The sequence below is a fragment of the Phyllobates terribilis genome, unplaced genomic scaffold (genome assembly GCF_046119375.1).
Source record: "Phyllobates terribilis strain yellow unplaced genomic scaffold, ASM4611937v1 Scaffold_5__5_contigs__length_657084704, whole genome shotgun sequence".
NCBI lineage: Eukaryota > Metazoa > Chordata > Amphibia > Anura > Dendrobatidae > Phyllobates > Phyllobates terribilis.
Genome location: NW_027362765.1, coordinates 591,620,205 through 591,633,929, shown reverse-complemented (window position 1 = coordinate 591,633,929; position 13,725 = coordinate 591,620,205). Strand labels below are relative to the sequence as shown.

Here is a 13,725-nt window from a genome sequence, read left to right as displayed (position 1 = left end):
CGTCTGAATCCCAGACAAGCTAGGTGGTCATTGTTTTTTACCAGGTTTAATTTTGTCGTCACATATCGTCCTGGATCAAAAAATGTAATTATTATAAAAATGCCTTATCTCGTAGTTTCCCAGGGGCCGGGAATACGGATGACCCAGTTCCTATCCTTCAGGAGGGGGTGGTGGTGTCGGCAGTATTCTCTGAGCTTGAGGAGGAAGTATTGGAAGCTCAGGGGGACGCCCCTGTTGGACCTCCTGGGAGATTGTTTGTTCCAGATCAGTTGTGACAAAAGGTGATCGAGGCACACTATAACTCAGCTTTGGCAGGACACCCAGGGAGTAAAGCAACTGTGGATCTCCTTTCGCGTCGGTTTTGGTGGCCTAATTTACATAGGGAGGTGGGAACTTTTGTTGCGTCCTGTGGGGTTTGTGCGCACTCTAAGACCCCACGTACCCGTCCGTCTGGGGCTCTCTTACCTTTGAAGATCCCGGAGCGTCCTTGGACTCATCTGTCTATGGACTTTATTACGGACCTCCCGCCATCTTCGGGTAAAACGATCATACTCGTTGTATTGGACAGGTTCAGCAAGATGGCACATTTTATCGCTCTTCCTGCTCTTCCTAATGCTAAAACTCTTGCGCAGGTGTTCATTGGGGAGATTGTAAGGCTTCACGGTGTACCTTCTGATGTGGTGTCTGATCGGGGGTCTCAGTTTGTGTCCAAATTCTGGAGGGCATTTTGTACACGGCGGGGGATGCATTTATCGTTTTCTTCGGTTTTTCATCCTCAGACCAATGGTCAGACGGAACGTCTGAACCAGAGTTTGGAGACATATCTCCGGTGTTTTGTGTCAGAGAACCAGGAGGACTGGGCTTCTTTCTTACCTCTGGCGGAGTTTGCTCTTAATAATAGGCGGAGTGAGTCCACTGGTAAGTCCCCGCTTTTTGGGGCATATGGTTTTCACCCCCAGTTTGGTACTTTCAGTAGGGGGGGCTCTTCGGGGGTTCCTGAGGAGGAACGATTTTTGTCATCACTCGCTTCGATATGGAAAGGATTGCTGTATAATCTAAGTTCTATGGGGAACCGATACAAACATATGGCTGATAGGAAGAGAGTGTCTGGTCCGGACCTAAGTGTGAACGATCGGGTATGGTTGTCTACCAAGAATATAAAACTTAAGGTTCCCTCCTGGAAACTGGGTCCCAGGTTCATTGGGCCGTATAGGATCTGCTCTATAATTAATCCGGTGGCATTTCGTCTTGACCTCCCCTCTACTTTTAAAATTCACAACGTGTTCCACAGATCTTTGCTTAAAAGGTATGTGGCGCCGGTGATACCGTCACCTTTACCTCCTCCTCCTGTGGTGGTCAATGGTAACTTGGAGTTTCAGGTATCGAAGGTCATCAATTCACGTTTTAATCACCGGTCCCTTCAGTACCTGGTTCATTGGAAGGGGTATGGTCCTGAGGAGAGCATGTGGGTTCCTGCGTCGGATATTAACGCAGACCGATTAATTCGGGCCTTCCACACGACTCACCCGGATAAACCTGGCCCTGAGGGTCCGGAGGCCCTTCGCAGAAGAGGGGGGTACTGTCACGGGTGTGTCGCCACGAAGATCGTCACGATTACACAGCCTGACTTCTCGCAGCTGAGTTTTTGGTGCTTGGTGTTTTTCGGCAGGGAGGGAGTTAATTCTCTCTCTCTGTGCTAGACGAGGCCCAGCCTCGCCCAGCTGCAGTTAATTCTGCAGTATTGGGACTCCTTCAAATACCTGCCGTTCTGATTGGGTGGTTGTCGGTGAAAGCTTTTCATGCAGACTATCGGAGTGATACGTGGTATTGTGAAGTAGGAGCGAAGTGTACTCGGTGTGGTTTTTTCCCTTCCTCGCTTTATTCTTTACCCCCTTACCCGTTGGTGTTCCCTCCGTTGTAGTGGTGTAAGTTTTTGTATGCAAGGTGGTTTTTGGTTTGCCCCTTGTACTGTCTCGTTCGTCTTGTACTGTGTTTGGCTTATACGGTCCTGTCCCCAATTGTTGTGATCGGGGTCCTTCTCAGGACAAGATTACTGAGGTTCAGGGATTCTCAGGAGGTAGGTTTATGCTGGCGGCCTGGACCTCTGTACCATCAACAGTACCTCCAGGTAGAGGGATTAGGCAGGGCCTCAGTGAAGGGTCAGCATAGGCTCCTGACCTCCTGAACGCCGAGACAGCGTGACAACCTGGACGACATCTTGGTCTTCTCTCCGGATCTTCTCACTCACCGGAGGGACGTTCGTCAGGTCCTGCTCAGGCTCAGGCCGAACCACCTCTACGCTAAATATGAGATGTGCCTCTTTGAGCAGACCTCGCTTCCGTTTCTGGGCTACATAATCTCTCAGACCGGCCTACAAATGGACCCTGAGAAACTGTCTGCCATCCAGAAGTGGCCCCGACCAGAGGGGTTGAAGGCTATTCAGCGGTTCCTGGGCTTCGCCAACTACTACCGCCTCTTCATTCCGCACTTCTCTTCCCGGACTGCCCCTATCTCGGCGCTCACCCGTAAGGGCGCTAATCCGAGAGAATGGCCGCCCGAAGCAGAGGAGGCCTTCCTTTCCTTAAAACGAGCTTTTTCCTCCGCCCCTGTGCTGCATCATCCAGACGGCAACAAACAATTCTTTCTAGAAGTCGACGCTTCCTCCTCCGGAGCCGGAGCAGTACTTACCCAAAAGTCGTCTTCCGGAAGAATGGTAACCTGCGGCTTCTTCTCCAAACTCTTCTCCTCTTCTGAGCACAATTATTCTATAGGAGACCGAGAATTGTTGGCCATTAAGCTGGCACTGGAGGAGTGGCGTTACCTGCTCGAGGGGGCTCTTCACCCGGTAATAATTTACCCAGGCCACAAGAACTTGGCTTACCTCCCGAGTGCCCAGAGACTTAACCCGCGCCAAGCCCGGTGGTCCTTGTTCTTTGCCCGCTTTAATTTCATTCTTAATTTTCGCCCGGCTGACAAAAACATCAAAGCTGATGCTTTATCCCGATCCTTTTTGGTCTCTGATCTTGAGGAAGAGCCTAAACACATCATCGACCCCGCCAAAGTAATGCAGGTGGCCCCCGTGAATCTAAATCGTCTTCCACCCGGTAAGACGTTCACATCTGTTCCTGATCGTGAGAAGGTTCTACACTGGGGACACTCGTCCAAGCTAGCTGGCCACGCTGGTCAGAAAAAGACCCTCCAGCTTATTTCCCAGCATTACTGGTGGCCTACCCTGCACAAGGACGTAATAGACTTTGTTTCAGCCTGTGTGTCCTGCGCCCGCAACAAGGTTCCGAGACATCTGCCAGCCGGCCGTCTCCTTCCTCTTCCTGTACCTGCTGCCCCGTGGCAGCATATAGCTATGGACTTTATTACGGACCTCCCTGTCTCTGCCGGTTGTACGGTCATATGGGTGGTCGCTGACCGCTTTTCCAAAATGGCTCACTTTATTCCCCTGCTGGGTCTCCCGTCTGCATCAGAGTTAGCTAAAGACTTTATTCATCATGTCTTCCGTCTTCATGGTCTTCCTCTCCACATCGTATCCGACCGAGGGGTTCAGTTCACCTCTCGTTTTTGGCGAGCCATGTGTAAACTGCTGGGGGTCACCTTGGACTTTTCTTCTGCTTATCACCCACAGTCCAATGGCCAAGTAGAACGGATCAACCAAATTTTAACCAGTTACCACTTTGTTAATGCTCACCATTCCGACTGGGTGGATCTTTTACCATGGGCCGAATTTTCTTACAATCATCATGAGAGCGAATCTTCCTCCAAATCCCCGTTTTTTGTAGTCTTTGGTCAGCATCCTCGGATCCCGTTTCCCGTCTCCGCCTCGGTGGAAAATCCGGCTGCGGAATCTCTCGTTAACGAATTTTCCTCCATTTGGGAAAGTACCAGATCCGCACTTCTTCAGTCATCCGAGCGGATGAAAAAATAGGCTGACAAAAGACGTCTGGATCCACCACAATTCTGTCCTGGAGATAAGGTCTGGCTCTCGTCCAAATATGTCCGGCTCAAGATTCCTTCCTACAAGTTAGGGCCTCGGTTCATGGGTCCACTGGGAGTTATCAAACAGATCAATCCGGTGGCCTATAAATTGAAACTCCCGGCCAATTTGCGGATTCCTAACTCCTTCCATGTATCTCTACTCAAACCCGTGGTACTTAACTCTTTTTCCAAGTCTACAGGTACGCCTCCTGCTCCGGTTTCTGCTGAAAACGAGTTTGAGGTAGAGAACATTCTGGCCACCAAAAGGGTAAGAGGAAAATCCTTTTTTCTAGTGGATTGGAAGGGGTTTGGTCCTGAGGAGAGAACATGGGAGCCCCGGGAGAACATCCATGCCCCTTTCATCCTTGATAAATTTCTCTCCGGCCAAAAAAAGGGGGGCCTAAAGGGGGGGTACTGTAGCGTCGGCGTCCCTGCCTCCTGCTAGGCAGGGACGCCGCTCCCCTCACCTCTCCGCTCCGTGCCTGGCGTCTTCCTCCCGCTCTGCTGGCAGCGCGCGCTGCTTCCCGGCCTCTGTGCTTAGGGCGCGCGCGCGCTCCCCCTCTCTTAAAAGGGCCGCGCGCGTCGTCCAAAGGAGTCCCCGGCCAATGGCCGGAGGACCTCACCATATATAAGGCACCTCCTCCAAAATGGAGGTGCCCGAGCAATGTTGTTGCAAAGCCTTTCAACTCTGCTTCAGCCCTCAGGTCCTGTTACCAGATACCTGCCAGTTACCTGCCAGATCTCTGCTTGATACCTACCTGATTCCAGTCTGCTTGCATTTCTGTGGTCCAACAGTCTGACTTCCAACACCTGTCAGTCTGTCTATGGATCTGCCCGCCCGCTCACCTGGGAGCGCTCACCTGCTACCTGCCTGCTAGCCTACCTGGATGCTCTGCCGTCACTTGCCGTGACCACCTGCCTGTCCAGAGACTCTTGCCCGCTCACCTGGGAGCGCCTACCTGCTACCTGCCTGCTAGCCTACCTGGAGGCTCAGCCGTCACCTGCCGTGACCACCTGCCAGTCTAGAGACTCTTACCCTGCTGTCACTTGCCGTGACCATCCGCCTGTCAAGAGACTGTCCCCGTCACTTGCCGTGACCTCCTGCCCTTCTACCCAGAGACTGTCCCTGTCACTTGCCGTGACTACCTGCCCACCTTCCCTGGGAGCCACCCACTTCTTTACAAGGACTGCCCCTTTGTATAGTTGCTCTGAGGTTCCACCTCCCAGACCCGTTACATAATCATGTAGCTTACTCACATACAAACATACACATACACATACACATACAAGCATGGATATCTGTGCAGTTTGTCGAGGCAGGCCCCTCATTAAGGACTCAGTAGCTATTTGTGTAGATTTTAACAGCTGGTTAAGGTAGAAAAATTGCTAAATGACTTCCATATTAAGAATTCTTGCCCAAAGTCCCACTGGAAGTGTCATTCTTAATAATAACCTGAAGATACCCATGTAGGTCTTTTCAAAACCTGCTGTTTAAAAGCTAAATAATATTTGAAAGCACAATATTAATTATAATTACTCACAATTTTTTGATTTTCAAGTTCAAAATGGCCGCTATATTTTCACATAAGGTAAATGACTTTTTTTGCAAATAAAACTAAATTTACCATTTCTTGCAAAATTAGCAATGGCGAGTGCTCCGGTCATCTGAAGAAGGGTGTGCCGAGAGGTTAGCCATGAAGGAATATTCTGGTACACCACGCCACAGCCATTCTCAAAAAGTTTCTGCATGGATTCATCTGGAAAATGACAGGAACATACTGTAAAATTTCTTGTCGCAATAGATATGCAAAGTCTACTTGAGATTAAAGCATGTACGTCTAAGCCACAATGAGTAGTTAAACAATAGTTGTGTTTCGCTAAATCTGCTGAAGACATATCTTCAATTAGTGAAGGTAGACATGGAAGAAGAAACAATTAGGATTGGACATTTTCAGGTCAATATTTTTACTCAGTAAGACCAGAAAGTGAACTTCTTCCAGTAATTAGATGTAAGTCTTAAGAAGTGAAATAATAACATTTTTTCATATTGTAACTACCGTATATTTTTCACTCATCAGTGACCAAGCTCGGTTTTTCAAATGTGACTTGCGTCACTTTATGTATTAATAATTTGGCAATGCTTCTACATATCCCAGTGATTCATGGTGGCACACTGGTATTGTGCATGTTTTTTAATTGGTTCTAATTTGTCTGTATCTGGTGATATTTTGCATTAGAGACATTTTGGGATGTATCTGTCCAAGCACAGCTTCTTTCTCTCCTTATCGCTATGATTTTTTACTATGCAAGGATCACTCCCTACTATTTTGGAGGTGCCCGCTTCCTCCAAATTCCATATTTCCTGAACTGTCTATAAAGACAATGCAGCAGAGGCTATACTTTTACCAGCTGTAATGAATTACATTCAGCACATACCTCAATTAAAAATACAATGTTCAGACCTCTACGCTAGCTTCATCCAGATGTAATTATTACACGGGGATGTTGGGAGTGCTCTTTGTCAAAGAATGTGGTTTTAGTGAACAAGCCAAGCTAAAAACTCATCTAAACTTTATAAAAAATGCTTATGATATTTATATTAAGCTACGTACAGTATGTCGGAAAAAACTGTTACTTTCATGAAATATAATAACTCAGCATGATAGCATTTTTTATTAGGTGGGTTTGCATTCCTATGCAAAATCAAAGCTGCACAGTGGGGGAAATAAGTATTTGATCCCTTGCTGTTTTTGTAAGTTTGCCCACTGACAAAGACATGAACAGTCTATAATTTTAAGGGTAGGTTAATTTTAACATTAAGAGATAGAATATCCAAAAAAAATCAATAAAATCACATTGTATAAATTGAGAAATAAGTATTTGAGCCCTCTGGCAAACAACACTTAATACTTTGTGGCAAAACACTTGTTGGCAAGCACAGCAGTCAGACGTTTTTTGTAGTTGATGATGAGGATTGCGCACATGTCAGGAGGAATTTTGGTCCACTCCTCTTTGCAGATCATCTCTAAATCATTAAGATTTTGAAGCTGTCGCTTGACAACTCTAAGCTTCAAGTCCCCATAAGTTTTCTATGGGATTAAGGTCTGGAGACTGGCAACTGACAAAGTCTTTGGATGAGCTGAAGCGTTTTGAGATGTGGAAATAAATTAGATTAATTCACCACATGTGAGTGCCTGGATTTGTTTTTGCTCTTGGATATATCACTTCTCCTCATGCACCATGAAAGGATTGCAGAGTGCCGACCGCAATTTGAACATTATATTGGAGACTGGCTAGGCCACTCCATGACCTTAATGTGCTTCTTTTTGAGCCACTCCTTTGTTGCCTTGGCTGTATGTTTTGGGTCATTGTCTTGCTGGAAGAACCAGCCACGAACCATCTTCAATGCTCTTACTGAGGGAAGGAGGTTGTTGGCCAAAATCTCACAATACATGACCCCATCCATCTTTCCTTCAGTACGGTGCAGTCATAATGTCCCCTTTGCAGAAAAGCACCCCCAAAGTATAACGTTTCCCCACCATGCTTCATGGTTGGGATGATGTTCTTAGGGTTGTACTCATCCTTCTTCTTCCTCCAAACACGGCGAGTTGAGTTAATGCCAAAGAGATGAATTTTAGTCTCATCTGACCACAGCACCTTCTCCCAATAATGCACAGAATCATCCAGGTGTTCATTGGCAAACTTCAGACAGGTCTGCACATGTGCCTTCTTGAGCAGGGGGACCTTGTGGGCACTGCAGGATTTTAAACCTTTAAGGCGTAATGTGTTACCAATGGTTTTCTTGGTGACTGTGGTCCCAGCTGCCTTGAGATCATTAACAAGTTCCCCCTGTGTAGTTTTAGGCTGATCTCTCACCTTCCCCATGATCAAGGATACCCCACAAGATGAGATTTTGCATGGTGCCCTAGATAGATGTCGATTGACAGTCATTTTGTATTTCTTCCATTTTCTTACTATTGCACCAACAGTTGTCTCGTTCTCACCCAGCGTCTTACTTATGGTTTTGTAGCCCATTCCAGCTTTGTGCAGGTCTATGATCATGTCCCTGACAGCCTTAGAAAGCTCTTTGGTCTTGCCCATGTTGTAGAGGTTAGAGTCTGAGTGATTAATTGAGACTGTGGACAGGAGTCTTTTATACAGGTGACTATGTAAGACAGCTGTCTTTAATGCAGGTAACGAGTTGATTAGGAGTGTCTAACTGGTCTGTAGGAGCCAGAACTCATAATGGTTTGTAGGGGATCAAATACTTATTTCTCACTGCAAAATGCAAATAAGTGTATCTAATTTATACAATGTGATTTTCTTGATTTTTTTGGGATATTCTATCTCTCAATGTTAAAATTAACCTACCCTTAAAATTATAAGCTGTTCATGTCTTTGTCAGTGGGCAAACTTACAAAAACAGCAAGGGATCAAATAATTATTGCCCCCACTGTATTATCAATGAGCTGTGCCAAGTGCAGACAACACAAAGTCTAAAGGTAATTTAATGATGTTAACCATTTAGCTTGTCCCATGGCTAAGCCAGGGGCTATCAAAAGCAAGACTGCAGAATCTAAGAGGTTAAATAGTCATATCAGAATAATCTCTGATCTAGGCTGATAATGCAGGTTATTAGCTATCGGTTATTGTACATGTGTTGCTTCTACACTGGTCTGTGCATGTTTAGTATGATGCAAGAAGGGGTTAAATTCCTTGGATAAGATTAATGGCAATAGTAGGGCAACTATCATTCATTTTAATTATTAATGGATTTTCTGATAACACTGGAACGCCCACTAAATGTTAATAAAAGTGCACCACAGAGGTATAAATGTGAAAAGGATAATATTGTGCAATTTTAGTAAAATCTAAGTATTTGCAGCTTCTATTTCCACTTTTTTCTGAAGAGAGCATATGAAACAGAGGAGGGGGATTTAGACAAGAGAAGGCTGTGATCCTGCTTCTCCCACTTAGAATAATTGACAGCTTTCTGTGTATACAGGAAAAGCTGTCAATTAGCAGTGAGTGGGCAAAAGGAGCAGCAATCCGAGGTTTTCTCCGCTCTAAATCCCCCTCCTCTCTATCACATGTTGTCCTGGATGAATTTAAACAGCTTTTTACTTGAAAATATTGAACCATATCATAGAAAAGTATGCACAGTCAATCTCTGCTTCTGTTTGAGACGGACTTTAGATTGGGCAACATAAAAGACCTGAGAAGCCCACTTTGATACCCAACAGCCTTAAAGGGCAATGTAGCATGCAAGCATTTTCCCAGCATATGCACACAGCTTTCCAGACAGCTGATTTCATTATACTTCCCCTCACTGTTTTCCAGGGGAATTGTATGTTTCGCACCCAGAAGTCCGCCCCCAGCAGTTCGCCCCGGGTACATTTCACCCCCGCACATTCTTCCCCAGCATTTGGCCCCCAGGATGTTTTTCCCCCGCACATTTCACCCCCGCACATATCGCCCCCAGTTCGCCCTGGTCCGGGGGCGAAATGTACCCGGGGGTGAACTGATGGGGGCGAACTGCTGGGGGCAAATTGCTGGGGGCGGACTGCTGGGGGCGAAACTTCCTATAACCGTTTTCCAGGCCTTCACACAGTAATAGTTACGTAAGGTGTATGAGCATTCCTGTGTATGGAGGAGGTCAATAATAGATATGTAGGAAAGTATGGGGAGGTCAGTAATAGATATGTAAGGTGTATGTGCATTAATGTGTATGGAGGAGGTCAGCAATAGATATGTAAGGTGTATTATCATTCTTGTGTATGGAGGAGGTCAGTGATAGATAAGTAGGGTATATGATCATTCTTGTCCATAGGGAGGTCAGTAATAGATATGTAAGGTGTATGATCATTCTTGTGTATGGTGAGGTCAGTAATAGATATGTAAGTTGTATGAGCATTCTTGTGTATGGAGGAGGTCAGTAATAGATATGTAGGATGTATGAGCATTCTTGTGTATGGGGAGGTCAGTAATAGATATGTAGAGTGTATGAGCATTCTTGTGTATGGAGGAGGTAAGAAATAGATATTGCAGTGCGGCGGTGTTCACACTGCGGTAATGAGGCAATGACCCAAGGAAAGTTCAACTTAAATGTCTTTATTTGCAAAAACTCACAACTTAAATGCAAATCCGGGTGCTCCCAACAGTCCGAATAAACTGGTTGCCATGGGCAACGGCCGCGCTGTCTTGCTCTGAGGTGCGTCAGTAGCTTCGCCTTCACAGGCCTGTGTTATGCCTCCACACAAGCTTGCCGTGCACAGAGCCTCCTGTTCTGCAGCTTGAAAACAAACCACTGACACACCCAAACCTTTGCTGCAGGTTTTTAAATGAAAACTGTGGACATGAGCCACATGCAAGACCCGGGCTGGATGGAGTGGATCGCCCCACTGCTATCCTGTAGTCCACTCCAAGAATAAAAGCCCATGCTGGGTTTTACTACATCTACCTTGGTCAAATGGCTTGACCAAGTCCAAACTTACTTTTATTCTGCACTGCAACCACAGCTGTGCCTGTGATTGCAATGCACTCAAGCGGGTTCAATATGCTTCTATGCGCATTCTGGGGGATACATACCGTCCCTCGCATATAATTCCCCACACTGCCTCACGTATCTCTGTTCAAACTTGTTGGGTTGAACACTTGTCACCATACAGGGTGCCCGTGACTGCGCATCCGCTATTGCCTGCGACTTCCCAGCCCGATGTTCCACCGAAAAACTAAAGTTTTGTAGGGACTGGAACCATCTTCAAACAGTTTTCAAACAGAGACTGGACAGACATCTGTCTGAGATGATTTAGTGAATTCTGCTTTGAGCAGGGGGTTGGACCAGATGACCCAGGAGGTCCCCTCCAACTCTACCATTGTATGATTCTATGATCTGGTGACCCAAGCATTCCTCTCCTTAGCATTTCTCATCCAGATGAGGGGCGAATGGTCCGTTACCAAACGAAACTGTTGCCCGAGCAAACAATAGTGCAGGGACTCCAAGACCCACTTAATAACCAAGCACTCCTTCTCTACTACGCTATATTTTTTTTCTGCCGGAGTAAGTTTCCTGCTCAAGTAGGTGACCGGATGTTCCTCTCCGTTCACCTCTTGCGACAGTACCGCTCCGAAGCCTACCTTAGAGGCATCCATTTGCACAATGAAGCCTTTCTTGAAGTTGGGGCTGGTGAGGACAACGCCGACATGGACTGGAACGCTCCCTCCACTTGAGGGTTGCACCGAACCATAACTGACTTCTTACTCTTTAACAGATCAGTCAGGGGCACCGTTCTCCCAGCAAAGTTAGGTATATATCATCGGTAGTACCCAACGATGACGAGGAACGCTCTCACTTGTTTAGTAGTCACAGGTTTGGGCCAGTTTTGAATGGCCTCGATCTTGTTTATTTGGGGTTTGATAACACCACAGCCAATCACATACCCCAAGTATCGGGCTTCCTGGAGACCTATCGCACATTTTTTTGCGTTTGCTGTCAGGCCCGCTACTCTGAGCGAATCCACTTCTGCTTGTACCTGGGACAAGTGGGTCTGCCAATCAGTACTAAAGATGATAATATCATCCAAATATGCGGACGCGTACTTCTGATGGGGCTCCAAAACTATGTCCATCAGCCTCTGGAATGTAGCCGGGGCCCCATGTAACCCAAAAGTCAAGACAACATAGTGATAGAGGCCCTCCGGTGTTATAAAGGCACCTGCCAGTAACTCATGGTCAGATTGAGCATGGTGAAGTACTGTGCCTGCCCCAGTCTCTCAATCAGCTTTTCCACACAGGGTATTTAATAAAGGTCAAATTTTGACAGTTCATTCAATTTTCAGAAGTCGTTACAGAATAGTAATGATTAGTGATAGGCGAGCACTAAAATGCTCGGGTGCTCGATGCTCGGGTCGAGCCCAATGTAAGTCTATGGGAAACTCGAGCATTTTTCAGGCGGCTTCCCACGGCGGTCTGCAGAGGGCCTAAAAATTGCCCAAATCGATGGGAAAAGTGCACAAATGACATGGGAACAGCATGGGGAAGACCCCTGGAAGCATTTCTGACTCCAAGGTCACTTCTGTCAACAACGCTGTCAGAGGTATTACGCCATTTTTACGAACTCACAATAAAACATACAAAAACAAAACCAAAATGGATTTTCCTGGGAAATATGTTAAGGAACATCCTTTACAGGGTAATGACTTGTATATAAAGTAAAATAAATAACCAAAACCAAAAATACTCCTCGACACCTTGGGCTATGTTCACATTTGGCGTTTTTGATGCCTTTTTTGCACTTTTGCATTGCTTTCAACCATGACAAATGTATTCACCAGGAAATGTCATTTTCACATTTTACAACCTTATCTGGCCATGTGCTGTTTGCGATATCATCAGACACATCGTGTTTCAATTATGAAGGAGGGACTCTGAAAGTCACAAAGCCTATTTTTATAGGGCCATCAGGCAGCCTTTACTATTCTTAAAGGGCCAGCAGTCGGCCCTCACTATTCTTAGAGAGCCATCAGCCAGCTATGTTTATTGTTCCCATTACTATAGAGTGAGTCTCCTATACTGTTATTGCGTATGCAGTGAGTGGCAGGGCTGCCCAAAATTTGAACGCACCCTAATACTAGTGTTGAGCCACCCCCGTAGTGTTCGAGTTCGGTTCAGTTCGTCGAACACCCGTGTGTTCGCCGAACTGTTCGTCGAACTGTTCGTCGAACACCTTCGAACACCGTTAAAACCAATGGCAGGCAAACAAAAACACATAGAAACACATAGAAAACACCTTCAAAGGTGTCCAAAAGCTGACAAACTGCTCAGAAGATATAACTAACACATGGAAAAGTGACAAGTACATATAGTCATGCGAAAAGAAAAGAGGTGGAGGAGTAAAAGGAGGGGGAGACACAGATATAGGCATGTCATGCCCTTCTAAAATCCAAAAGGTGAGAAGCCGACAAGGCCAGTCCGCTCCTGCCCGTGCCACCTCCGTGTCGCCGGGTTTGTGCCAGAGCCGCGGTGAACCCTGACGGCCAGCCCCCCTCTCCCAATACTGGTGCCTGTCCGCTGGTGGGTCGAGCGAGCCCCCCTGTGGTGGAGGCAGCTCTAAGCTTTTTAATTTAAATTGTCTCTCTAATTTGAATGAATACACTTTAAATCCATTTACAAGGATCTATTGGAGGGCAAGTCTCATGCCAGCAGCCGCGTAATTCCAGCTCCAGTAGCGTCCACTAAAGCTGCTGCAGTTAAAAAGCTTTTATAAGGATCGAGCTCGGCTGTCCACCGCAAGGCATCCTACTGCCAGTCCCAGCCCCTATGCCTTGGGGTGCCTCCTGATGCTCTTCACTGAGTATCCCGTGGTCCCGAAGCATTTCCTTTGAAAAAATTAAGTGTCCAAACTACAGGTGGTGTAGCTTGCTTAACAGCCGGGATAATCCGCTGACTATCAGACACTGCTACTAGGCGCAAAGTATTTTTTGGGCTAGATGCAGTTAAAAATTTGTAATTAGATACTCTCGTTGGATGCTGAGAAAGCATTCCATAGAGTATCCTGGCACGCCATATATTATTCTCTTAAAAAGTTTGGGGTAGGGGTCTAGGGGACCCTTTTATAGCCAAAATCACGGCCCTGTATCACAATACGTCACCTAGGCTGAAGATAAATGGAACTGTAGCACCCTGAGGGCTCGGTTGCTACAGAGGTATTGCACCTCACCCAGAGGTGTGATATCTCAC

The 13,725-nt window shown here is 46.4% G+C and overlaps 1 protein-coding gene across 5 annotated transcripts in view; it reads right to left on the bottom strand.

Annotated features, from left to right (window-relative positions):
- Positions 1 to 13,725, bottom strand: part of LOC141273710 (rap1 GTPase-GDP dissociation stimulator 1-like) — a 592,027-nt gene that overhangs the window by 326,633 nt on the left and 251,669 nt on the right. For 4 of the 5 annotated variants that reach the window (XM_073685973.1, XM_073685978.1, XM_073685976.1 and 1 more), the window contains one exon: positions 5,613 to 5,744. The exons of the other annotated variant lie outside the window; for it this stretch is intronic. In XM_073685973.1, the coding sequence (XP_073542074.1) occupies positions 5,613 to 5,744 (132 nt within the window). The remainder of the gene's footprint in view (positions 1 to 5,612; positions 5,745 to 13,725) is intronic. 5 annotated transcript variants of the gene reach the window in all.